At 33.7% G+C, this 26,468-nt stretch overlaps 1 protein-coding gene across 4 annotated transcripts in view; it reads left to right on the top strand.

Annotated features, from left to right (window-relative positions):
* in (protein inturned) overlaps positions 1-26,468 on the top strand; it is a 46,087-nt gene that overhangs the window by 2,224 nt on the left and 17,395 nt on the right. For all 4 annotated transcript variants that reach the window (XM_069839307.1, XM_069839305.1, XM_069839306.1 and 1 more), the window contains 11 exons: positions 3,028-3,185; positions 6,710-6,896; positions 9,090-9,175; positions 9,261-9,332; positions 12,017-12,273; positions 15,218-15,307; positions 15,644-15,721; positions 19,384-19,591; positions 21,061-21,114; positions 23,176-23,238; positions 23,324-23,566. In XM_069839307.1, the coding sequence (XP_069695408.1) occupies positions 3,028-3,185; positions 6,710-6,896; positions 9,090-9,175; positions 9,261-9,332; positions 12,017-12,273; positions 15,218-15,307; positions 15,644-15,721; positions 19,384-19,591; positions 21,061-21,114; positions 23,176-23,238; positions 23,324-23,566 (1,496 nt within the window). The remainder of the gene's footprint in view (positions 1-3,027; positions 3,186-6,709; positions 6,897-9,089; positions 9,176-9,260; positions 9,333-12,016; positions 12,274-15,217; positions 15,308-15,643; positions 15,722-19,383; positions 19,592-21,060; positions 21,115-23,175; positions 23,239-23,323; positions 23,567-26,468) is intronic.

Raw genomic sequence — 26,468 nt, 5'->3', positions numbered from 1 at the left:
GCTTTAAATCCAAAGAATTTTCAAGGTATTTTATATTTATTTATTAGTGGCTGGGACATAAGAAAGATTTACCCTCAATTTTTCCTATTTTGAGGTATTGCCGATTTACTTATATATTGCACTAAGGAATATGTCTCGTTTTCTTTTACCAATTTTTTAGATTGGAAAATAGATGTCGCTGGTATCGTTCGATCAATTACCTAGTTCTTGCATTATATTCTGTGCGATTTTTGCTATGCTGGGTCAGAGATAACTAAAAAACCGCGAATTTCGAGTTACCTAGTTCTTGCATTCAGGTGACGATATCATAGTATAGTGCCAGTAAATGTAGACCTATAGTACAATATAGGCCTATCATTGACATTGCTTTCTTTTCAAAGGGAGAGTCGAAATTTATAAATGAAATGAACAACGAAAATAATGTTACTTTCAAGACCAACTTAACATAATCAGTAGCAGTTATCGGATATATAGGATAATAATACCAATACCCTAATTGAATAATTTTGGGCTTAATATTGTAGTGTTAACACTTCAAGACTTCTTTTTTTTTATTTGACCTTCCAATGGATAAGTGGTCTTGGTGTATGTTTTAAAATCCAGAACATGTGTTACTTGTTCGATATTTCTTATGCAATTCAATAAATGTAGGAAAATTTACTTAAAAATCTCATGAAAATGAGAGTTAGGCCTACCTTTTTTCCCATACATTTAAATTAGGCCTATGCTTGCATTTATTTAATCGAGAGAAGTGATTATTAACATCGATTAAATTAAATTAAATTAAATTTATTTGTTATGGCAGTTATATCACCTACACGTAACCCTCAAATGGTTTGGACGACCACACCTGTTGTTGGTTAGCAGGTCCATATGGCCAAACCATGAGAATTGTCATTTGTCAGACAACTGCACCAACCATATCCCTTCTTCGCCATTTAAATTCTTAAATTAACTACTTAGGGGATATATACTGTGTTATTGCACCAGTCACTACCACGCTACCGACCAGGCAACATTACTTCTTTTTACTACTCCAACACCAAAGATCTCGTAAGTGGTTTATTGTCACTTCATTTTTCTTTCTGTTTCTATGCAGGTCCCTTCGCTAAAACTTATTATTGATTTTTGCAGATTTTACAATGTGCTGCCACGTCGTGATGACTGATGCAAAACAATATTTTAATTTGTTATTCTTTTAACTGTCTGTGTCTCAATTTTAAGCTGCATATATGTTTTGCAGACTTCAATTTTCAAACAAATTTTGATCTATAAGCTGCATACATGTTTCTGCAGGCTTTAACTCCAAATACTTTTATGTATTAATTTTGAGACCTCATGAAGGTTCAACTGTCATATATATATATATATATATATATATATATATATATATATATATATATTCGACTGTTCATAAGTTAAATTTTACTTGTTTTTCTTATCGTAGATTTTATATTCTCACGTCATGTACCTTAACACATTTCGATGTTACTTGTCCATCTACGTCTTTATATGAAAAGCTTAATATCATGCAAGTCTGACTTGAAGATGCTATTGTAACAGCGAAAGCACTAGTCAAAGATACGTTCATGTAACCTATGTAATATTTTGTATTTTGAATAGACAGTTATTGAAGGACTTTTGATATTTATTTCTTTAAATACTTAGGGGATGCTTATGCATGCTATGGCAGGTCAGCCTGCCGAAATGGCATTTTCTCCATTTTTTATGAAACAGTTATGCCATTGTGACTTGGTTCCCAGAGCTTCGTTTGTTAAAATCAGGTTGCTCCACGCGAAGGTGAGGATGGAATTTGAGTAAGAATGGTTATGGAATGCACTTCACTACCTCTTGCAACCTTTATTTATTATATAGATTGTCTTTATGGCTTAGTAATGAGGAAAACATTATGCCACGGGAACTGATCCCTTTTCTCCTTAAACTTAAATGTAAAAATTTCCAGTGTTCTAATTTACCTGTGACTTTGAAACTTATGCTGTGTTTAATTTACACATAGAAGAATACGAAATCGTAAAAACGAAAATAGCGAAGTTTCAATTGGCTATTTTTCTTCATTAGCAATTATCTCGAAAACAGTGTGCTGGAAGCTGATCCTTTTTCTTATGCACACACACAAATATTGTAAAGTCTATAAGAGTATTAGAGGTGTAGTGTGACAGAGTTTTGCCATCACAGCTTCGAAATGTGACAACTCTGGAAAAATGGCTGTGACAGATAATAGCGATTTTGTCACAGTGTGCTCTGTGCTTTTGGATGATTCCTGGCAATTGTGAATGCTTCTAATCACTAGTCAGCAGATGTTTATGTTCATCGCTCTTCTGCGAATTGATATACGGGTGTCATGTCTTATTATAAATATCAACAGTACTAATTAGCACTGTGAGTGTAAACAAATACGCTCTGATCTGTGTTATCGCGAAGTGTGGGCACGTATATTTGCCCAAGAATGTTTACGAATTATTGGATGAAAAGAGTTACTGATGTTAACCTTTTGACTTTGACGAAAATTAATTAGATCCCAGTTATGTTGACCTTCAAGTTAATCTTCTGACTTGCAGTTGTCTGTACTCTGGAGCTGTCACATATACGTACATCTGTCGCCATTTCTGTGAGTCACATATCTGTCGGAGATGGCAATTTCTCGTATGGCAATTTGTATGAATGTGAATGTGATTGTGAGTGTGCTGGGTTAATATTAATTAACCAATCATCACAAATATAAAATACATCAGGACTGTCGCTGGGCAGTAACCTGAACACACGTTTCAGCATCACATTGTTGACAAGCAACTCCATCTGTTAGCACAACCGCTATAGAGTTACCAACAACGAAAAAAAAAAAAGTACCTCATTTGTTTTATTATGACAATAAAATTTGGCATTCTGTACGTAAGTTATATAATTGTAATTTACTTGATTATGTTTAATATTTCAGTAAGTAATTGTTTTAGACAAATAAATGCTAGAGTAGCTATATTATGTTTTTTTTTTTTTTTTTTTCAACAGGCAAGCTTGTACAACTAATTAGGAGGAGAAATAGCAAGCGTCGATTTCATAAAACTGTTGCTACTACAGGAATGGAAAATCAAGCAACACAAACTCAGTGCGAAGTGTCTCAAATTCGAGCATCTACAATAAATAAGGTTACATTCCAGGATTGGCAGGTTTGAATAACAGTTGTACTTTTTAAAAATTTAGTTGCTTGGTCTTTGTTACTGTGCTATTTCTTCTTTCATTATACGAAGTATAAAAAGAAAATATTGTAATGTTACTAAAGATTGATTTTGAGATTTTCATAGAAATAGGCCTACATATTTTCAGTATTTATAATAACGATGCTTTGGCTTTGGACATGTCATCTGTCTGTCTGTCTGTGTCTGTCTGTAGTGATTTCTCCTAAACTTTTGTACAGATTTTGTTCATACTTAGTTTCTGAGAGTAAATTTATCCAAGAATGTTGCAATGAAATAGGCCTATAATAATTTTTAGTTAATCTGTCTTTATTTGAAATCAGTAATACAGTTGTGATTTACTCCAAATCATATTTTCTTTATGATCTTTTATTACATAGAATAAACTGCCAAATAGAATGATTTGCAATAAAAGAACAACTTTTACTCCAGGGAAATTAATTATTATCTGTCATGCTGGGTAACTTTCGGTGCTGGACCCCGGACTCATTTCACCGGCATTATCACCTTCATTTCATTCAGACGCTAAATAACCTAAGATGTTGATACAGCGTCGTAAAATAACCCAATAAAATAAAAATAAATAAACTACTACTACTACTACTACTACTATTAATTATTATTAGTATTATTATTATTATTAATTTATTATTAATTGAACTTTTTATTAGTTGTGTTTATTATTAATTGTCATTATTGAATGTAATTAGTTACCACTGCCACCGGGTATATACTCATTTGCAGTGTGAATAAATGCATACACACATACACATACTCTTACAATTTCACATCAATGTCAAGTCACTTAAGACTACAAAACATCATACAATAGATTACCTGTCTTGTCTGACCAAGTCATTGCTCTTTCTTAAAAGATCAACAGTCACTGTTCCTAAACTACATCTTTAACAGTCACTATTCCTAAACTACATCTGAAGTCTGATTAGTGTAACAGGTAACTAATCAGCGATGTAATGGAGGAGGAAAGAAACTGGCTGCCATACCCCATTATCTCCTGACTAGTTGCCTCATAAGTGGTACCATGTTGTATCACTTGTGAGGTTCATGTCTGTCTTCGAACAGTTGACTAAACAAACAACAATTCCTAAACTTCCACTTCGTCCATTTTGTTATGGATATGTCTGCAGAAGCAATTTGATTAATTTTATGATTTTCTCACTTATTTGGAACTTCTGAAAATTATATACAGACATAAATACTATGTTTTGAATTTTATACAACCCACCAATATCCTATACCATTCCAGGAGTAGTACTAGTGACAGACTCGAAACTCTAATCACGATTACCACTATCATTCTTATCTCTGATGGCAATTTCCGAAAATGTATGTACATACTAGGTCACTCTTGGTCCTGTTAAGTCAACAACTAAATTACCATAGAACAGCATTTCTCAGATTGTGTTCCCAAGGTTCTGCGAGGCCTAAATGCTTTTCAAATTTTATTTTAGAACTAGTGGATACTATGAAATTTATATAAAAACCACGAAACTATGAATCTGGTAACTTAACACTTTGCTTGAGCCCACATAAACCCAGTGGCACTGCATTGACAATGGTGTGGGGGTAATTGTGCTACTTTATAACCTCTTTCATTAGCAGATTGGTACAGCTCATACATTCCTTGTTGACTTCTGAACGGCAGTAAAAGTTGGTTCAAAAACCAGTCTTTAAATTTAAGAGTTATCATTTCACGATAATCCAACATCAATTTAGATTGAAATATCCATTTACTTTCTGATAAAAGTCCCATTTTTGTCGAACTTTTAATCCACCATTTCTCCAGTCTTTCCAATATGTTTCAGTGCATGGTTTTGATTTATTCCGGTCTCGTCTAAGTAAAATATTGGTCTCTTGTCATTAGAAAGTCGAATTTCCTATGTTGTTCGAAGAACTTTTAACCTTAATGCAACAATATCACTGCTCTCCATAAGTAATTTCCGTTTATCATTAATTTTATTCTACCGGTATTGAAAGTGTAAACTTTTCAATATTCTCAAGTGGACGTATTTGAGCCTGTGTAAGAAATTTTGTCCCATAAGTAATCCTTTTGGCAGTTGGAAATTCACTACGATCATAAAAATAAAAAAAGAAAGAAACAAGTCTATGCACCACATCTTTCTCAAAGTTATCTAAGTTTGTTGGCCTTTTTGGTACATTTATTTATTTTCTCAATGAGAGAAAAACTGGAGCCCCCAGACTTAATTGTTTTGCTTCTGAACTTATTCGCGACTCCATACATTTGTTCACATGACATACGTCTGAACTTAAAACCTGACGCATTTTGAAGTCAAATTTACGTCTTTCTTCATCTATGCAATATTAAAAAAAAAACTCGTAAACTCTAAATATCAATTATCATGCCCGGCTGCGTACAACACAACCCTTTGTGTCCCTTTTATCACTACTACTTGCTTTACTCAACGACTTGGTGTAACATAAATATTCCTTCACACGAATGAGAAATTACCTGTTTCTTGTGCAACATATAAATACGGAGAAAAAATCATAAGAGTAAGAGAGTGTGTTAGCTGGACTTGTGTTTATTTTCTTATTAGTACGTGTCTTGAATGATGCAGGCATTCTAAACAATGTGCTCTTGTTCTGGAATGCATTAAGTTCGAACACCGCACTATAACCCTTATCTATAATAATTGTACAGAGGGAGCAGTTTGACCTAAAATTACGTTTTTTTTTGGACATACTTAGAAATTCATTTTTTTCATGCCTGGCAAGCTATTGAATTTCAGAATTAAATAAACATCCGACCGCCATTTCTCCTTTGACAGCAATATTCTTTTATTAAGCAACACTGCACTACTCTAATTTGTGGGAGCTGTAAAGCCACTGGAGGTGATATGCAGGATATTGTTTTGCCGCATGTAATAGAAACAAACATTGTAGGCCTATTTATATTTGATCGATAACTTAGAAACAGAGGAATATTTTTACATCATTATGGCAAATTAATGTTACATATTATATAAGAAAAAAATCGTAATAATTACTAGGATTAGATAAAACGTTGTATATTATGCGTGATTTAAAGTCCATTATGTGGTCGGGAGAAATTATGACACAAATTACTGTCAATTTGAAACACTTATAGGATAAAATAAATGACTACATTCACTATCCCAGGCAGTGACAGGATTTTTTCTCGTTGCCAAACTTTCAGAACGGCCCCGAGGTTCACTCAGCCTCCTATAAAATTGAGTACCGGGTCTATCCCGGGGGTAAAAGGCGGTCAGAGCGTGGTGCCGACCACACCACCTCCTTCTAGCACCGAGGTCATGGAAAGCATGGGGCTCTACCTCCATGCCCCCCAAATGCCTTCATGGCATGTTACGGGGATACCTTTTTTACATTCACTATACAAATACAACACTCCTTTTAATTAATATTTTAATGGTAACAGTGATGGTGCAAAAGAGAAAGGTTGAATTGGGCTTACCTATTCTTGTATGTATTCACAGGAAGGTGAGGTGCGGGAAGTTAGCATTTCTGTTGACCCACGAGGTCGGCATAACTTGGGGCGTCGTGCTACTCTTTGTGAGACTCTTCTGGGGCTGGTGATTAGTACATTTGCAGATGGAACACGCATAATGGTTGCTGGCTTCATTCCCAATGGTGAAGCCATTAAACATCGAAGTATAAAGATTGGTAAGCTAATAAAAAGCATTTTAATATATGTTATCTTATGTGTAGTGATGAAATCAGAAATAAATTCGTAAAAAAATTTTGTTTCTCCATATAGTTGAAGTGACCATTAGATTACAGGACTTTGTTCTTGTTAGAGAATTTAAATTTGCTATCATCATCACCATCACCACCTCCTCTTTTGTCTTATTATTCTCCTCCACTTTTTCTCCTTCTCCAGTCCTCTCTGCAGTTCACATTACTGTTGCTCTTAGTCCCTGTCTGGGCATTTATCTTAGTCTGATACTAGAGCCATTATATAAGACAACACAGAATCTCACACTAACAATTAGCGTATGTCTGTATCCTGATTGGAATTCGAATTCATGACCATGGTACCTTTCCTTGTTGCATATATTTATTGCTCCTCTTTTTTTCTCTACTTCTTTATCTCATGCTGTCTTTCTTAAAAGATTCCATTAGCTCAGAGACTCCTCTGCAGGATGTAAGAAAATTATCTAAATGTTTGCGATATTCTGTGAAAAAAGGACCGAAATAAGCGATGTTTTTAAAGGGGGGGGGGAAGGGAATATGGAATAAAAAAGGGAACAAAAGGGAAGTCAAAACTACATAATTTTGTCGGTGGAAGATAGTTTGGAACATCGTAATTAATTATTTTATGTGATTAGCCTAATTCGTGTAGATGATGATGATGATGATAATGTCTCTGGAAATTGTTTCTTTGTGTTCCATTAAACTGCGTCTTAACCACATGTGTCTTACTAAGGTTGGCATTTGGCAACACCTGGATTTACATTGACTATTACACTTTTACTACGTCACACTACTTTCGACCAATAAAACGGTACGAAAGGACGTCTTTCAACCAATCATGGCTGCTTATCGCACAATTTTATTGCGTCCCTAGCATTTATTTAATTTTATCGCGTCCCTAGCATTTGTTTATTTTTATCACTACCCTAGCATTTGTTTCTTTGTTTGCTAACATTTCAAACTGCATTGGTCTGGACGTCAAAAAACAGAAAATTGCAAACCACTCCAGTCGATGCACAGCACTTTCAAATATGACTCACATTGGCATTCAAGAACAAGAATTAATAAAGATCACTGATCATATATGAAGAGCACCATTCGGAAATCCTGAATAAGTTGAGGGATACACCCTGTACATCAACGAGTTCACTTCTTTTACGCACACATCCAATATAACATCAACTGAACCACCAACCACTAAAACATTCAAATTTAAAAATTGTACTTTCAATAATTGTTTCTTTTAAAATTATTCATGTTTATTTTTTATTTCATCATCGTTAATTAAAATGTTTCTTGTTTATTTCATTATCTCTAATTAAAACTTTTCTAACACTTGTTTATATTATTTAGGTTATGTTTGTTATAGCTTCTGCTATGTGATATTATGAATAGTCACGTATCAGAGATTGTTTAATACTAAGATTTATTGAAAATCATCTGTCAAGTGACGTTGATTACTGGGATCCGGATGATTGAAGTGGAATGCAAATGTTTTAATAAAAATGAAACTGAATCAACAAAGCCTTCTTGAGTAGTAACAGTCCACAGAGTTCAATGATGATTCCATAGTTGGCACAACTGATACTGGTAACAAGAAAACATAATCGTAAAACACTACTGCCATCTAGCGTAATGTTGAGATGGTACAATAATACATTTGAAGACAGTTGTATTTTCGTAAGCCAATTAATATTTTATTGTGTTGTGGTACTTTGTTACTTCTAATCTTTATATACTTTCTTCTAATCGTGTAATAGTCAATTAAATCGCACTCGAGTTTTGATTTTCTCTAGATAAATCAAAACCTCTAGTGAGATTACTGTTGATAAAACCCCTCTGGACACATACTTAACTTTTGAGTTTTCGCAGTAGCCTACTCTCCTAGCATTTCACAATAGTTTCCAAAGAACATTAGAAATATGTGTAAGCCATTCAAAAAGCAAGAAAAGAAAAGAACATGGGCAAACAAACAAATAATTATCACCTTATAGAAAGTGAAACAAATTTATCTGTGAACTATGTTTCAGAATATGTGGCTAGTCATGATAATATCTTTGAAAAATATTGGAGTGCAAGAGGTCAAATGACTTTATTGTCAAACGCCTGGCATTAGAAAACAACAACAACATGTTTCAGAATATTTTTTCTTACTATGCACAGGTGATTGGCTTCGCAATGTTGATGAACAAGAAGTCACATTCCAGAATATTGACTCCATTCTCGCGAATATCACAACTCCAGGAAAAGTGAGTTAGTTACCCTTTATGAATTGTTGGGACAGTAATGACCTGTGTCTATTTTGATATAAATATCTAATATATTTTTCTGCAGGTAGAGCTAAAATTGCAGCGAGTTGCTGGATGTGATGTTACAGCTCAGTTATCTGTTGAGGGTCCAGCAAAGGTCAGTGTGCGATAATATTAATAGTTCAGATATGTGCAATCAAGTGCATAATATTTTTAACAAAGGAGAAAATGTATGATGAGACTTTCTTGTGTTAAATTCTAACGTACCTTGTTTACATGTTTCGACCTATTTGTGGGTCATCTTCAGAACTGGTCGTTGTTGGTCTTGGCGCCTCTTGTTTTGTTTCCTGTGAGGGTGTGTTCGTGTAGTATAGTGTAGAGTCAAAGAGTGTGTGTGTTCTGAAATTGAGTTGTGTGTTGAGAATTTCGTTTGGGTGTGTTTTCGTGTGTCTGTATATTTCATATTCTAGTGTGTTTAGTTTCTGGCTTTTTGATTGGATGTGTAGTATTTCCATGTCTGTGTTGATGTCTCTGTGGGTGTGGTTAGCATTTGTGATGTGTTCTGCATATGTGGAGGTGTTTTGTATATAGTCCGTAGTGATACAGTGTTAAAAGTTATGTAATCAAGATGTATAAAGGAGAAAAATTGGTTTAGTTCCCATTTGTTACATTTATTTAATAATTTTCTACTAATGTATTCTATATCATCATAATTTTCAGTTATAATCAGATGGCGGATTTTCAGTCCCGATACTGAACGTTAGGTGTACATCAGTTGCACAGAGGTCACTGAATTCATTGATATGTTTCCTTTGTGTGCCAAAGAACGTGAAGTTTTGTCGCTCTGTACAAGTAACAATGTATAAATTGTTTATTTCCAGCAGGTACTCCCATTCCACTACATATTTCCGAAGATTACTGGATATACAAAGTGAACCATAAGTAATGTCATCAATTTCATGGGGTTATTCTTTGAGATATTTCAAAGAAAAACGTTTAATACTATTTTGCTCGTTTTTGCTTCCTTTTCGAGATAAAAATTGTTTTATGTGAAACATTTCACAGTTTATTTTGGGAAAACCATTGATTTAATTCCCAATATGCTCAGTCAATTTAAAGGAGTAATGTATTGTGATAATAAATGATTGAATGAATTATAGTTTTGTCCTATAAATGTGCAGAAATTTGATCCGAACAAATGCAACATTTTAAAATTCATATGCAGAATGAAAAGTTGTTCGAAGCAAATTTCTGCACATTTAATGGACAAAACAAAAATTCTTTCAATAATTTATTATCTTATGACATTGCTCTCTTAAATTGAATGAGCATATTGAAAATTAATTCTGTTACTTTCTCAAAATACACAATAAAATGTTTCATATAAAATAATATTTTTCTCGAAAAGGAAGCAAAAACGATCAAATTGTATTAAACTTTTTTTGTTTGAAATATCTCAAAGAATAATCTTCTGAAATTAACGACATTAGTTATAGTTCATTCTGTACTTGTAACTTAAATAATGGTGGAGGCATACTACAACCACAGTCTAGTATATATAGTCACGAAACTCAATACATAGAGACCAACCGACAATTTGAAAAAAAAAATTAGATATTTGCACAAATCTGTTGATGGCAGGCTAATTTAACTCTGAAAAAATCAAGAATGTGATATCTGAATTTTGCTGCTATTTATAAGCAAAAATTCGTTTATTGCATAAAATTAATTTATTTTGCTTTGAAATGTTAATTCAACTGCTGGTCTCTTATCAAAATCAGTTAGCCTTTTTTGGTATTATTTGTGGTATTTTTTTTGTAATAGTATGAATGTTATAATACTTCTTGCACAAAATGTTAAAAAAAAAAAAAAAAAAAAAAAAAATTATTTCAATGGCCAATATCTTGAAACAGGGTTTTGGCACTTGGTCTTTTATTGTGTATAGTGAGGATCACGTAAGTGTAGTTCCTAAAAGTCTAATTTGGCCGTCTCTTCAGTGTTGCCAACTAGTACCAGATATCACCAAAGAGGGTAAAATCACAATGCTAGTACTGAAATAATAATAATGTATTATTATATATTATTATGATAATATATATTATTATTATTATTATTATTATTATTATTATTATTATTATTATTAACAACAACAACGTCTTGCTTATTTGCCACATCTCATCTTTATGTTGCGAGGTGTTTCCTAAATGATTCAATAATTTATGAAATAATACGTTTTCCTCCTGAAATTCTCGCATATTATGTTAGTCATTAGGACTAGTACGATCTAATATTAAAATGTATTTTGTCTGACATGAATTTTATTGCTTTGACTAAACAGTTTATGATTCATGAGACCTAACCTAAAAATGTATTTCCTTACTTGGATTTTCATCAGTTTCCTATACTGCAAACCGAAATCATTGCTGCCAGCATAACTGTTAGAAAATAATTACTAGTTGTAGTATTTGTCAGTACCTGAAATTCGAAACGAAGTTGGTAAAAGAAAATTCAACCTCAAAGCTAGAAAATCACTATAATTCACTACCATATGTAGTAACGGGGAAAAAGGTTAGGTTTCACCCTTAGGGTATTAAGTAAGCTGATCCTGACTATAACTCCTTCCAATTAGGATGACCATATGCACCGTTTTGAATGGGAGAGAGAGAGAGACAGACATACTCACGCACCCACAGTGTTTTACACGTACTAATTTTCATTATTGTACAAGATACAGGAATGGAGGGAAAAAAATATTGAATATTTCCAAAATTTTACTGCTGTAAACTGTACCTAACCCCTTAAAATTAGTATAACAGTCTTGGATATTGGCTGTGTGTTCAGGGAGTACAGCAGTCAGAATTGGTGAAGCAGTTGCTAGGTACGTCAGGTGAGGATGAACTAAGCTGTGTGCTACGAGACCTGCCAGTGGGTGTGCTGTACCTCACGCAGGAAGGTCTTACAGAAGGAGGTCCTGAGGACCAGGGTGTCCTGTACTGCTACCCACCGCCTGTACAGAAGAACACTTTGGGAACTGCTCGAGGTGCTTTTCTGACATTGTACCATCTGATGCCTGATTTAGCACCGTCTCCTCTTGTAAGGTGAATAAATATGGTATTATTTTTGAAGAGGAGATGCATGAAGTATGATTTTTTTTTTAACAAATCGGAAATTACACCTAGAATTTTCAGTTTTTCTGTATGACTGAGAATAAGAGGGTAATAAAAAATTACAGTTGGATGTTACAATATTTACTGACGATTTGAGATTGCATTTTGAAAGCTGATTTGTAGTGCTTAATTATAACTTATAAATTGTTTCAGGGAGATATAAAATGTAAATTAATGCTCATAAATCCGAAATAATGGCTTTCTATGGAAAATTTTGTTAACGTATAATAATAATAATAATAATAATAATAATAATAATAATAGTAAAAAGTAATTAATAATAATAATTTATTTATTTATTTATTTACTAATATTTATTGTGCTGTACAATAGCCTGGGGCCAATAACACTTCTGCATAAGATAAAAGTTAGCACAAGATTTACAGTGAACAAGGAATAACAAAAACAGTGCATGCAAATAATTATTAAAATTAGAGACAAATACAAGTAAACAAAGTGAATAGATAACTGCAAAATACATGATACAGGAAAGCTCAAAAACAACACAAACAAATGAAGGGGCCCGAAGGTGGATATTGCTTATGAAGGATTCAAATAATAATAATAATAATAATAATAATAATAATAATAATACTTACTTACAAATGGCTTTTAAGGAACCCGAAGATAATATCTGCTTGAACTTAAATTAAACAAAAATTTATTACTCGAAAACTAATTGAGATATTTCCATAAATCTGAAATAATGGTTTTCTATGGAACATTTTGTGCACATGTAATAATAATAATATACATACAATAAAACAGAAATTTATTACTCGAGAACTAAGTAAGATATTTCCATACGGGTTTTCCTACATAAACAGCAACTCAAAATGATCTTTTCTACAAAAAAATGTTTTTTACAGCACCTTGATATGAGCACCATTAGTGGCAAGACAGATGTCCAACCTATACTCATTCCTTGCCCATGTATTTGACAACATTACAGGCATAACACTCTCGACAGCTGCGTTGATGGTTTTTCTCGTGAAGATGAACGGTCCTATGACCCTGCCTTTCATTAGTGCGCACCACACATTCACTTTGGGAGAATCACGTTGGTATGGACGTGCCACATGGGATTTTCCATGCCCCAAATTCTGCAATTGTACTTGTGCACTTTCCTGGAAACATGGAACATTGCCTCATCTGAAAAGCAGATTCCATCAAGCAATGCGTCATATCCTTCAATTTCTTGTAAAATGGATGCTGCGAATTGTCTCCGACATGGCTTGTCCACAGGTCTGATTTCCTGGCATAATTGATGCCACGTCATTTCCAATGCAGTTATGTGCATGCGCAAGCATTATGACGTCATGCAACCCATGTGCACCAAACATTTTGAGTTACTGTTTATGTAGGGAAACTCATGTGGAAATATCTTAATTAGCTTTTGAGTAACTTAATAAATTTCTGTTTTATTATATGTTCAAGCTGACACATTGTATTAGGAGAAGTCAACAAATTCACATCTCGGCTACATGTTATTCTTTTGTGAGGATTTAAAATCTGCCAGAGTCCTGTTGGTTAGGGAGCATGCTTTTGCCTTTTTCCAACAGGATTCTGTAATTGCACATACAACCAACTACAGTGCTCTCAGTTTATGAAGAAACTTTGCATCATTTCTCTTCAATCGACTTCCTACTCACTGACTGCAGTATGGGAAGCCAGTTCTACAAAACATTTCAGCAGGTAGTTGCTTCTGAGAATTGTACCAGAATGTGTGTGTGACTTGCTTGTGTATTAAGTAATCAATTAAAAAATGAAGTATATGGTTGAACAGTGAATTTATTTAGTGCAATGTTCCGTGAAAAAAGATAACTATAGAAGATGCTTTCGGAAATTTGCTCGTAAATATCCTGACTATAGCATTCCAACAAAATCTTGCATTTCAAAATTAGTGAAAAGGTGGTGTGCAACAAGTTCACGAAGGATCAGATCACCTCAAAATCTGTGCTTCAGTGGCTGACCATGATAATGTCTTTGAAAAATATTGGAGTGCAAGAGGTCAGATGACTTTATTGTCAAACGCCTGGCATTAGAAAACAACAATATCTGAAATAAATTGTGAGAACCTAATAAATCTGTATACATGTATTTTTAATAATAATTTAAATTTCTGGACTTATTTTATTCTATATTTGCTAAATGTCTTGTTATGCCAGTAGTAATGGAACACACTTCCCGCTGGTGCAAGCACGATAAGCAAGAAAGTGTGTGCCAGTGTTCCACTGCAGTCTAGTTTCCTCGTAAAATGAGAGCATTGTATTTTGTGGACGAATTTCATAGAGTAGTCAAGGATAGAATTGTCAGGAGGGATGTGTGGCACTGTCTATCCCCCAACCTAAATCTTTTTGATTTTTATTTCTGAGGAACTTTAATGACAAAGTGTACAAAAATAATACACATACTCTTTCAGAACTGAAATACAAACATTTCACTAGTGGCTGGATTTGTCTAATTTTTGGCAGAACTTGATGTTAGCCCATTGCTCAAACTGCGACATTCTCGAGTTCCTGTTTGCATTCAACTATCTTTCACAACAGAGACTATAGTTTTGCTTACACTATATGCACGGAACTGCCTCTTGCTGGGACGAGAGAACTGACACAGTCCCATCCTGTGGTGTAATCTATCTGCTGTAAAACTTAGTGGCCAGTCCGCCAACTTATTGACCATGCCTCCTATGTAGTTCTCCTAACCGAAGGCTAGAATGGACCATACTGGGCTCTATGTTGTCGGCATCCTGATGGATACATTAAGGAAACTGATTGATTCTCGTCTTGAGATTACATCACTTACTATTGACTATTGCTGAATAAATTGTAATAATAAATAAGTCTTGAACATATATGCATATTTTTTTTTCTAGTTCATCTATCATTCTTCATGGACAGTTAACTCATGTGATTTATACACCCCAAGGGAAGGAACTCATGTTGCTTGCTGTACCAGATAACAGGTTGGTCATTTATGCTGTTTATTCGTTGTTATTATTATTGTTAATATCATTGTTATTATTATTATTATTATTATTATTATTATTATTATTATTATTATTATTATTATTAAGTGCCTGAACATTAAAATAATAATAATATTTTATACTCTGAAACTAAGAAATTAATCTTAACAATTTTAATTACATCAAGAATTGTATTTATGTAAATGAATCATCTGTCAATCATGTAATGAAATCATGGAGATCTGTAAATTGCCAAATGGTGTGAGTAGAAAACAATACCATAAATTGTTATTGTACATTGTTGAATTAATTATTTTTATTTTCTTTTTACAGATCTCCCTTGCGTGAAGCTGTGCAAGTAACAGCTGATTTGGTTAGGAATTTACAGTTCAATTATAAAACTCTTACAAGGTAATTAGAATTACGTTAATTGACCTTAAATTTCCTCCAATATTATTATTATTATTATTATTATTATTATTATTATTATTATTATTATTATTATTATTATTATTATTATTATTATTGCTGCTGCTATCAACACTGCCATCATCATCATCCACCTTCTTATCTCTCTCCTCCATTTACGTCTCCCCCTCCTCAGCTTTGAGAATCAGTGCTGCTGTAATCAACACTGCCATCATCATCATCATCATCATCATCCACCTTCTTATCTCTCTCCTCCATTTACGTCTCCCCCTCCTCAGCTTTGAGAATCAGTGATAATGTTAAGTAATAGCATTAAAAGTTGTGTAATCAAGATGGCTAATGTTAAGTGTGAGGTTATTCAAAAGTCAAGATACTTCTAAAATCGCTGAAATGTTAAACAATGAAAAAAGGTAAAGGTATCCTTTTTATATGCATAAAGACACATAGGGGGCATTGATGTAGAACTCCATGCTTTCATGACCTTGGTACTAGAATGAGATGATGGAAAATACGTAGAATTCAGTGTGTGATGGAACAAAGGAGAAATTTGTTAAACGTGTGGAACTTATTTTTCCACTTATCTGAGTAAAGAATAATCAATAAATTATTTTTCCAGAACACTCGAATTGTGTTGGGAAGCAGTGCATTAGCCTACCATGCTTCCTTGGAATACGTTCAATTTTGTAATTGCTAAGTTTCTCCAGCCTTCAAATTTTAGTTGTTTAATGGATGTAGATTTAGCCATTTATGACAACCTCATGTACGTTCCTTTCCTTTCTGCCATATTATTAGAATGAGGTATATCCAAACTCCGAAACTTAATTTTTCTCTAATTTTACATCAGCAATGGAAAAAGTTTGGTCTCAACTTCTACTCAGTTTTATCTGAATATCCATTTATTCAGAAATAAATTACAAAATTAAATTAAGTGCATAGAAGAAACTTGTTTCACCAAGATCTTAACCAACCCAAAATTCTGAACAGTAATAGCAGAAATATATAGAGTAGATTATTGTGAAGTAGTTTCCATGCTTAGAAATGGAAATGTATAGTAACAAGAAACATGAAGTGTTGATTTATGCACAAAAACAAATTGTTGTGTGTGTGTCTACTTGTGAGCTTGTACAGTATGCGTCAAAATTGTTTCTTGATATAACATATTTATTGAATGTATGCAATGTATTTTCATTATATACTGGTATGTGTAAGGGCAGCCGGGTAGCTCAGTTGGTAGAGCAGCTGGCTACGGACTGGAAGTTCCGGGGTTTGATCCCAGGTGGTGACAGGATTTTTTCTCGTTGCCAAACTTTCAGAACGGCCCCGAGGTTCACTCAGCCTCCTATAAAATTGAGTACCGGGTCTTTCCCGGGGGTAAAAGGCAGTCAGAGCGTGGTGCCGACCACACCACCTCATTCTAGTGCCGAGGTCATGGAAAGCATGGGGCTCTACCTCTATGCCCCACAAATGCCTTCATGGCATGTTACGGGGATACCTTTACCTTTAACTTTTTATCTTTTACTGGTATGTGTAATTCCTGTAGATCAAAAATAGTATGAGAAGAAGAACATAAATTTGCACTTGCGTGTTATGGTTCAATCCAACACATCACCTTAAGAAGTTGGATATGGATGATCCACTCTCACTGTTCCTTCAGTTGTGTGAGACAATATGACAATAGTTGTTTAGTGGATGCTAGTTTTCCAAGTATAATAAAAATCGGCACACTTGTATGTTATCTTATGAAAGACACTTCTGAAGAAGAGACATTTGCAATGGCAGTGTTGTTAGAAGAATGTGCACGAAATAAAAGAAGGAAAATAAAAGTATGGATTCATCCTATAATGCAAAAAGAGAAGAGTGTGGAAAATTCCATAATTGATTTCCGGATTTCTGATATGATACAAAATTCTTTCGGTATTTTTATATGAATTATCGAAATTTTATGAAGTTTGCTAATTTGCTAGAATTTTGTTGTCCATTGTTTACAGGTGTTTTTGGAATAGTTTTTGATACTAATATCATACTGTACTTCTTTATAATTCTGAAGTAAACTAATTAATTTTCGGAAAACGTTTTACTTGTCTTTTTTGTGTTAAATTTTATATTACCTTCTTAATATGTTTCGGCTTGCTTTCGGTCATCTTCAGAACTGGTTGTTGCTGGTCTTGGCGCCTTTTGTTTGCTTTTCCTGTATGGATGTGCTTGTGTAGTGTAATGTGGGGTCAAAGAGTGTGTGTTCTAAAATTGAGTTGTGTGTTGAGAATTTCATTTGGATGTGTTTTTGTGTGTCTGTATATTTTGTATTGTTCTAGTATGTTTAGTTTCTGACATTTTGGTTGGATGTGTAGAATTTCCATGTCTGTGTATATGTCTCTGTAGATGTGTTTAGCATTTGTGATGTGTTCTACATATGTGGAAGTGTTTTGTAATTTTGTTATGGCGTGATGTGTTCTTTGTAACGTGTTTGAAATGATCTGCCTGTCTGTCGTATGTAGAAGTTGTTGCAGATGTTGCATTTGAGTTTGTATACACCTGTGTGGTTGTATTTGTTTGTTTGTGTTTTGAGATATTTTTGTAGAGTATTAATTGTTCTTTATGCGATGTTGTAATTTAATTTCTTGAATGAGGTTGCTATCGTGTGTTTTTTTGTTTTCTCATGTTAGTGTGATGTATTTTTTGTGTTCTTTGTTTGTGTTGTATTCTTATGTTTTTTGTGATTATGTTTTGTCTTTCTTATTATGTTGTCTATTATGTTGGGGTTGTATCCATTTTCTTGTGCCATGTATTTGATTGTGTTTAGTTCTTTTTTGAGTTCTTCTTTGTAGTCATGTTGGTTCACTGGTATGTTGAGTAGTCTGTATACAATTGTTCGGAATGCAGCTTGTTTGTGTTGTGTTAGGTGGTTGGATGTGTTGTATATGTGTGTATGCATAAAGACCAGCATTAACCAGTTCTGAAGATGGCTGATAGCAGGCCGAAACATGTTAACAAGGTAATATAAAATTGAACACAAGGAAGACAAATAATACGTTATAGTGTTAAAAATTGTGTAATCAAGATGTATAATTAATTTTCGTTATCCATCGTTGAACACACATTTACTTCTTTCTGTTTTTTTTTTTCATAAAAATTGTGGAGTAGATGTATCAAAATATTGAGACACACAATGATTTTAGTTACTGTGCAAGCTGGATCTGAAAATCATTTGCACTTGACATTCTATGACAAAAGCAAAGGTTCCTGATATACTTGCATACCAGAACTTGATCATCTGACTGATGTAAATTTTATGAGATGGAATTGTTGATTGTGGTGAATTCTGTCTTATAAACATGGATTGGATCAGATCAATAAAAGACGCATTTTTATTTCTTTGTATGAGTACATCATCTGCATTTAATTTTGTTGTACCCGATCAGATTGGGTCAAATCAGATTGGACAGTTATGCATGAGATGTAATTTTATTATGAATGTGGTGTGAAAAACATGGAAATCTAGAATGACGTGGAGATGACTTGCAGTTGAGTGTCTTGATGATTGTTGTTATGGTTAAGATTGTATAGTACTTGTACATTGGATATTTTATTCAAGCATAGTAATAGTAATGAAGAGAATGAAAAATATTTTGTTTCTGTTTTTTCAGTGCTTTCACAAATCCAGACAACCGTCCTGCATTGGATCATTTCTTCTCACTGTTCTTCGCCCGTCTTCTGAGCAGTGGCTTGTGGCCGAGTGCTCAGCAATCAGTGCTCTTGCAAGACATTTCCACAAAGGCAGCTCATCCAGCACCAGCACAATTCGAAGACCTCCTACCTGCAGCCCATTGGGTGCCTTTACCTCGTGAAGTACAGGTCTTTAAATACAACATTTGATTGATTGCTTGCTTGGTTAACAGTGCATATATTCTTCGCAGACCTGATGATGACTGCTAAGTAGACGAACCTTTGTCAGAGAGTATGATTAACTAAAAAAATAATAGCTATTCAGTCCATTAATAAATAAATTTTATAGACTTATTGTTGCCTACTATTTTACTTTTTGTGTAATAGTTTGGGAAAGTTGAATTGCCTTTCTGAGAGTGCTGATAATAGTTTGATAAATGAGGATGATGTTTGATGACTAACCCAGAAAGAAATTTTCCAATAATTCCTGGGTCATTTGCAAAAATTGTAAACAAATGGACAATTGAGAACGTCAAAATTAAAGTACTATTTAGTGCATATTCTGCATGTATTAATGTAGTGCAATGTCTCTGCCATAGTAATCAGCCACTGTACACTCACCTTGCTTTACAGCACTGTTTTGAATGATGTAACAGATATGACATGGAGTAACAGATCAGACAGGTAACAGACATGACAAAGCGAACCTAAAATGTTTTTGCTTAAAAATCTTCAAAATAGCAACTTAACTACTGGACACGTGTACTATTATGTCCTCTTGATCTTGACTTTATATGTTGTTATTTGTGGAAAACACAACACAAACAGATCTGACAGAGTAAAAATGCACTCTTAGACTAAAACACAAAGCAAGAGTTTGACACAAAACTCGCCAAATCAAAATGAGTGAACATAGCAGTACAATCAAAATGGGTCTTTGTGCATCATCATGGCTTGTGCTGACATCTGTGGGATTTCTTTTTCAACTGTGTACCCACAGGAACAGAATAGTGTAACAGACCTGACTGACTTACTGGACTAGAGTAATTATGTAATCATATTTAAGGAAATATAAACTCAGACATAAGTGAAGGAGTTTTGATAATACCAAATGTTTCTTTAATTTTTTTCTCAATTACGTTATTAAACAAACCTTTATCTGGACATAATCATGCTCCATTTTAAATACTTAACTTTTATGGACACTGCATTTTAGCTGTCAGTATGAGAATTTTATTTTATTCTCGTGAAATATTTCACATGAAGGAAATAATTCTTGTGACGTTTACTACATTAGTATTGAAACTACTCACTGTTAGGAATTTACAACTCTATCGTTATAAATGCAATAATAATAATTAATAATAATAATTTATTTATTTAATCTGGCAGAGCTAAGGCCAGTAGGCCTTCTCTTCTGCCCAGCCAGACTCTAATTCTAATTGAATACAATTGCTTACATAGTTATTACATTAATATCTAGACCATAAAACAACATGAATGGGAAGGGTAAGAATTGATGGACATCATTTGTTACACAAATTCTGCAAATGACCCTCCTACATTAATTTGTGTTGCAGAATTATGCTGCATTCTAATATCAAATAATTATCTTTATTAAGACGTTGTTCTAATACAGTATTTCTATTCCTTCATAGGTACAAATTGATGAAGCTCTGAGTGAACTTGAAGCAAATGATTTTGGTGATTTGGTAAGTAATTTCAGTATTTATACAGTAGAGGTTCCTACACTTACTGAGTTGCCCTTTGTGTCCCAGCAAAATTTTCTCGGTGCCAGTAGGGAAAGGGGAATAATAGTTCTTTTTATTAAGTGGTTAGGGCTTAACTAAAATATTTATGCCTTTACTGTAGCCATTTGAAAGAATAATACACCTGAATTGAAATAAACAATTTTATTTCATTTACAGCAGCCATTACAAAAATAATACACGTCAGTTAAAATAAAACAATTCAGTTCACTTTCAAATAATACAGTTTATTACAATTGAGATATATTCACTTGTTGGGCGCTGAATAGTTTCTCAAACCTTGAAATTAGACTGCACACCACTACCCTCATTTTCTGTTCAACATTAATTTTCCTGATCTGTTACACTTACGTGTCTTCACTGCAAAGTTCCTGTTCACTGAACCGAATTTGAAAACCATTACAGTAGAGTATTAATTTATGAATGTAAGGACGGTGAAATACAGGAACATTTATATACACTGAAAATGTAGTTGCAATTGAGCAAAATAATTTTTAATTGGCTCCTATGAAACCTAAAATGTAAAACTAATAATAATAATAATAATAATAATAATAATAATAATAATGATAATAATAATAATAATAATAATAATAATAATAATAATAATAATAATATATTGTCAGACTCCAAAGCAGCTATTCTATCAATAGTCTTTAGACACACACCTTCATCTCAAATAGCAGAAATAAATAAAATGCTCTCTCAACTAATAACACTGAATAAAAGAATTGTATTCCAATGGATACCAGTCCATTGTGGAATCCTGGAAAACGAGAATGCGGATGCTTTAGCAAAGAAGGGTAGCACTGCTACTTACAGACCTGTTACTAAATCTACTTATTACTCTGTGAAAAGATTTATTAAATCTACAACAAACAAAATTTGATAACACAATCTCAAGGGAAAAAATGGAACTCTCTGCATCATAATCCACAGTTAATTCCCGATTTACCACGAAAATCATCTGTAGCTGCATTTAGATTGGCAACAGGCCATGACGGTTTGGCCAAGCATCTGCTTGGAATATATCAGTCCCCTAACTGTCCATTGTGCAACTCAAATCAAGAAATGGATTCAGAACATCTCAAAATCTGTGCGTCAGTGGCTAACCATGACAATATCTTTGAAAAATATTGGAGTGCAAGAGGTCAAATGACTTTATTGTCAAATGCCTGGCATTAGAAAACAACAACAACAACAATATAATGATAATAATAATAATAATAATAATAATAATAATAATAATAATAATAATAATAATAATAATAATAATAATAATAATAATAATATAAAGCCTGATCCATTTTTCTGTCTGCTTTAAAAATTCCTTTATTTCTTTATGGTTATGTATGTGGGACATGCCAAAACTTGAGAACATGACACCATTTTAAAGAAATTTTTTACGGAAAGGAACAAAAATGTAAAAATATATTTACAATATATTGGTTTTTGAATTGAAATAATTCTCTGGGTGAAGTTAGACCAGATATGTTCTTCTTCTTTCATGTCTTTAATTCCGACCTCAACTGTAATGAACTTTGTGTCCCAGCAGTAAACTTACCTGTTTAAGTGTTGACAGATGAAGAGTAAACACGATATGCTGCATGTGCAGTCCATGAAAACCACTCACATCTTCGTCCGACTCTTCCCTTTCGCATGAATGACTACTTTTTTTTTTTTTTGGCCTAGTCAAAGGTGCCGTTGTTTTGGTATTGCCAGTTATTTGGGTGCCGGATACGAGGGATTTTACTGTACATTATTTTTATAGTAGATCTGCGACTTTTGAAATCATACATTTAATTTTTAAGTAAAATCTCTTTGCAGCAACATTTGATTCAGAAGTACATTAATGGACTTATATTATTGTCTTCTTCATGTAGACTCGTGTCTCTGGTTGTGGGGTCGAGTACGAGATAACATCCTCCATCTGTCATGGTCCTCTCATCTGTTTTCTTCCACTACTTCTCGCTAATGGTTATATTATAATCTTTATTATTACAGAGTGAAGACAGTAGCGGCTGTCAAAGACTGTATACCATCATTGGGACGTGTGTTTACCACAAGGTATATTTTTTATATTGTTGTAGATTTCCATATGACCTACAGTCTTATAAGACACCATATGTACACAGTTTATTTTTCATTGCAGGGATATCTTTTGGCATCTCACTTAGCCAGAGCAGACCTCGTGGATGTACATACATTTTGCCGTCAACAAGGACTGTTGCACTTGGGACGTACTGAGCCTGTGCGTTCTTTAGTGTTGTGGCGAGAAGTGTTTCCTGCATCCTGCAACAGAGGGTTGGCAGAGCAAGTGGTTCCTTATACACCCACAACCACGTCACCATACCAGCCACCTCAGGGAAGATGGTTTCTTTTAATTGTGGGCAAGGTAAGTGATATCATTCAGGACAAAAACGAATATTATTATATCAAATATGTTGTTGTTTTCTAATGCCAAGCGTTTGACAATAAAGTCATTTGACCTCTTGCACTTCAATATTTTTCAAAGATATTATCATGACCAGCCACTGAAGCACAGATTTTGAGGTGTTCCAAATCCATTTCTTCGTTTGAGTTGCACAATGGGCAGTTAGGGGACTGATATATTCCAATTCTATGCAGGTGTTTGGCCAAACAATCATGGCCTGTTGCCAATCTAAATGCAGCTACAGACGATTTTCGTGGTAAATCGGGAATTAACTGTGGATTTTGATGCAGAGAGTTCCATTTTTTCCCTTGGGATTGTGTTATCAAATTTTGTTTGTTGAAGTCTAAGTATGTAGATTTAATAAATCTTTTCACAGAGTAATACGTAGATTTAGTAACAGGTCTGTAAGTAGCAGTGCTGCCCTTTTTTGCTAAAGCATCCGCATTCTCGTTTCCCAGGATTCCACAATGGGATGGTATCCATTGGATATTGAGTGATATTAATTGAGAGAGCATTTTAGTTATTTCTGCTGTTTGAGATGAAGGTGGTGTTTAGAGACTAATGATAGAATAGCTGCTTTGGAGTCTGACAATATAACTGCATTTTTAAATTTACTGATGTGGCATAGAAGATTCCTGAGACTTTCACTTATTGCAATGATTTCTCTATCAAAACTTGTTGTTCCATACCCAAGAGATCTATAAAGTGAGAAGAGACAGCACGTAACACCTGCACCGGCACCTTGTTCTCTGGAGATCAAGGATCCGTCAGTGTATAAATGAAGCCAGTTTTGTGGAGGGTATCTAATATTAATTGTCTCTAAAGACAATTGTTTTAGTATTTCAGTGTTTACTTCTGATTTCAGTATTTCTTCTGTTAAATTTAGATTATATTCTATATTTAATAGAGTTAAAGGGTTTGGTTTAATTTGTAGGTTTTCTTTTAAATTCGGGATATGGTTGGTTGGATTGGGTCTGGCTGGTCAGGTTGGGTGGGGTGGGATCAGGTCAGGTCTTGTCAGATTGGGCGGAGTTAGGTCGAGTGGGGTCAGCTCTTCTCAGCTGGTCTTAACTTAATTGTTGACCGATTTACAATTTGTACACCTTGCAGTAAATGTTTCACTGTATCAAGAAATGCATGTGTATCCACTCCCTTGCCATTGGTGGAATGATTTATGTAGCTGTGATGATGAAACCACATCTCCTTGGAGAAGAAAGTAAAAAATGGACCTATTTCACCATCATGCACATTATTCACAAAATGTACGTCTTTTTTCAGAATCGCCAGTTGTAGTTCATGACTAAGGGCTAGGATTCTTAGGTAATTAAATATTTTATTTGCACTGTAATAGAAACTCGTAATTGTGTTTTCAGTTTCGGACAAGGTCACCTGAACATATATTTTAAATTTTATTTCACATAAAAACACATATTATGAAAGAATTTAAATACTTTTATAGTCACAATCATGCCATGGTATGATTGTGACTATAAAAGTATTTAAATTCATTAATATGTCACATCAACGGACGTATATACGTCACCCAATATCGTAAGATGAAGATTACATATTATGAATTTTTTTTATGCAAATACATATTTTCAAGTATTCACATAAAAACACATAAAAATTAAGTTTTCATCAAATAATTTTCGACAAAAGCCGCATTTCAGATTAATCATCGCCCGATTGTTCAGTGCAGTTGCTTAGGCAGCTGGCAACTGTTTCTCGAATTGCCTATCTGTGGACCTGTGCAACTGCAGTCTGCTTTCTCACCACGAGCGATAAGAGCTGTCACCGCTAAAAAATTGTACTGCAACTAACACACATAAACAATGATGTGTCATTTAGGAGTGCCTTGTAAATTATCATAATGCTGATTCAGAAAGCAATTATTATAATTTAATAAACATTAACTGCCTCTGTTTTCGTTCCCAATCATAAACATATCTCTAGGGAGTACATGTTGTTTCTCAGTGACAAGTGTGTTCTTCCCAATACAAGGCAGTGTTTCGCGATAATTGTCAGTCATTTGTGATGGACAACTTAGGATAAATCTCATTGTGTAGTAACTGTAATTCTTCAGCAATTGGCGAGACAGCATATTTATACTGGTGAGTACGCATATTCTTTATATTCACATAAAATAATTGAAACATAATTAAATATTTTTTTCTTTTTTGTCACATATTTTCCCGAGTTTTAGCATGTAAAAAATAAATATTTTCCCGATTTTTAGCACCTAAAAATCCGAGCCCTATTCATGACACACGTAATTTTGTATCTTTGATTTTCAAGAACTTTGTACTTCTGTGCATGGAAGAACAAGAAATTCCCATTTGTTGAGCAAGGTGCCTAATGGATTTTTCAGGGAAATTTTCCATGTTATCCAATGTTTCTTCCATCAAAACTCTTTTTCTCTTTCTGTGCTTATTATCTGTATTATTTATAGTCTCCCAAAATTTATATACTAATTTACATACACTAGGAACTTTGCATCAGGAAATCTTTCTGTAAATAATCTTTGGATTTGATGAGCGGGCTTTGTACATAAATGAGAATCATATATGAACAAACGATGCTCTAAAGAAAACCTCAACTCAGCCATACACACACCTTGTTACAATAGTTGAGTGATTCTGACTGAGATCATGCCGCACGTGGTGTGTGATGTAGTTTGACCTTCACTCTCTAGGAACCAGCTGATACTGAGAAATCCTGTATGCAGCCCACATTAGATGAAGACATCCAGTAGAAAAAATACTAAAAGAATAATTTCTTACTTTCATTTGTATTAGTTTTTTTATTAAGTATGTTCTAAATAATACTGGAGGTTGTTATTATTATTATTATTATTATTATT

The sequence above is a fragment of the Periplaneta americana genome, chromosome 11 (genome assembly GCF_040183065.1).
Source record: "Periplaneta americana isolate PAMFEO1 chromosome 11, P.americana_PAMFEO1_priV1, whole genome shotgun sequence".
Lineage (NCBI taxonomy): Eukaryota > Metazoa > Arthropoda > Insecta > Blattodea > Blattidae > Periplaneta > Periplaneta americana.
The sequence above is the reverse complement of the archived record's forward strand: the minus strand, read 5'-3'. Positions and strand labels throughout refer to the sequence as shown.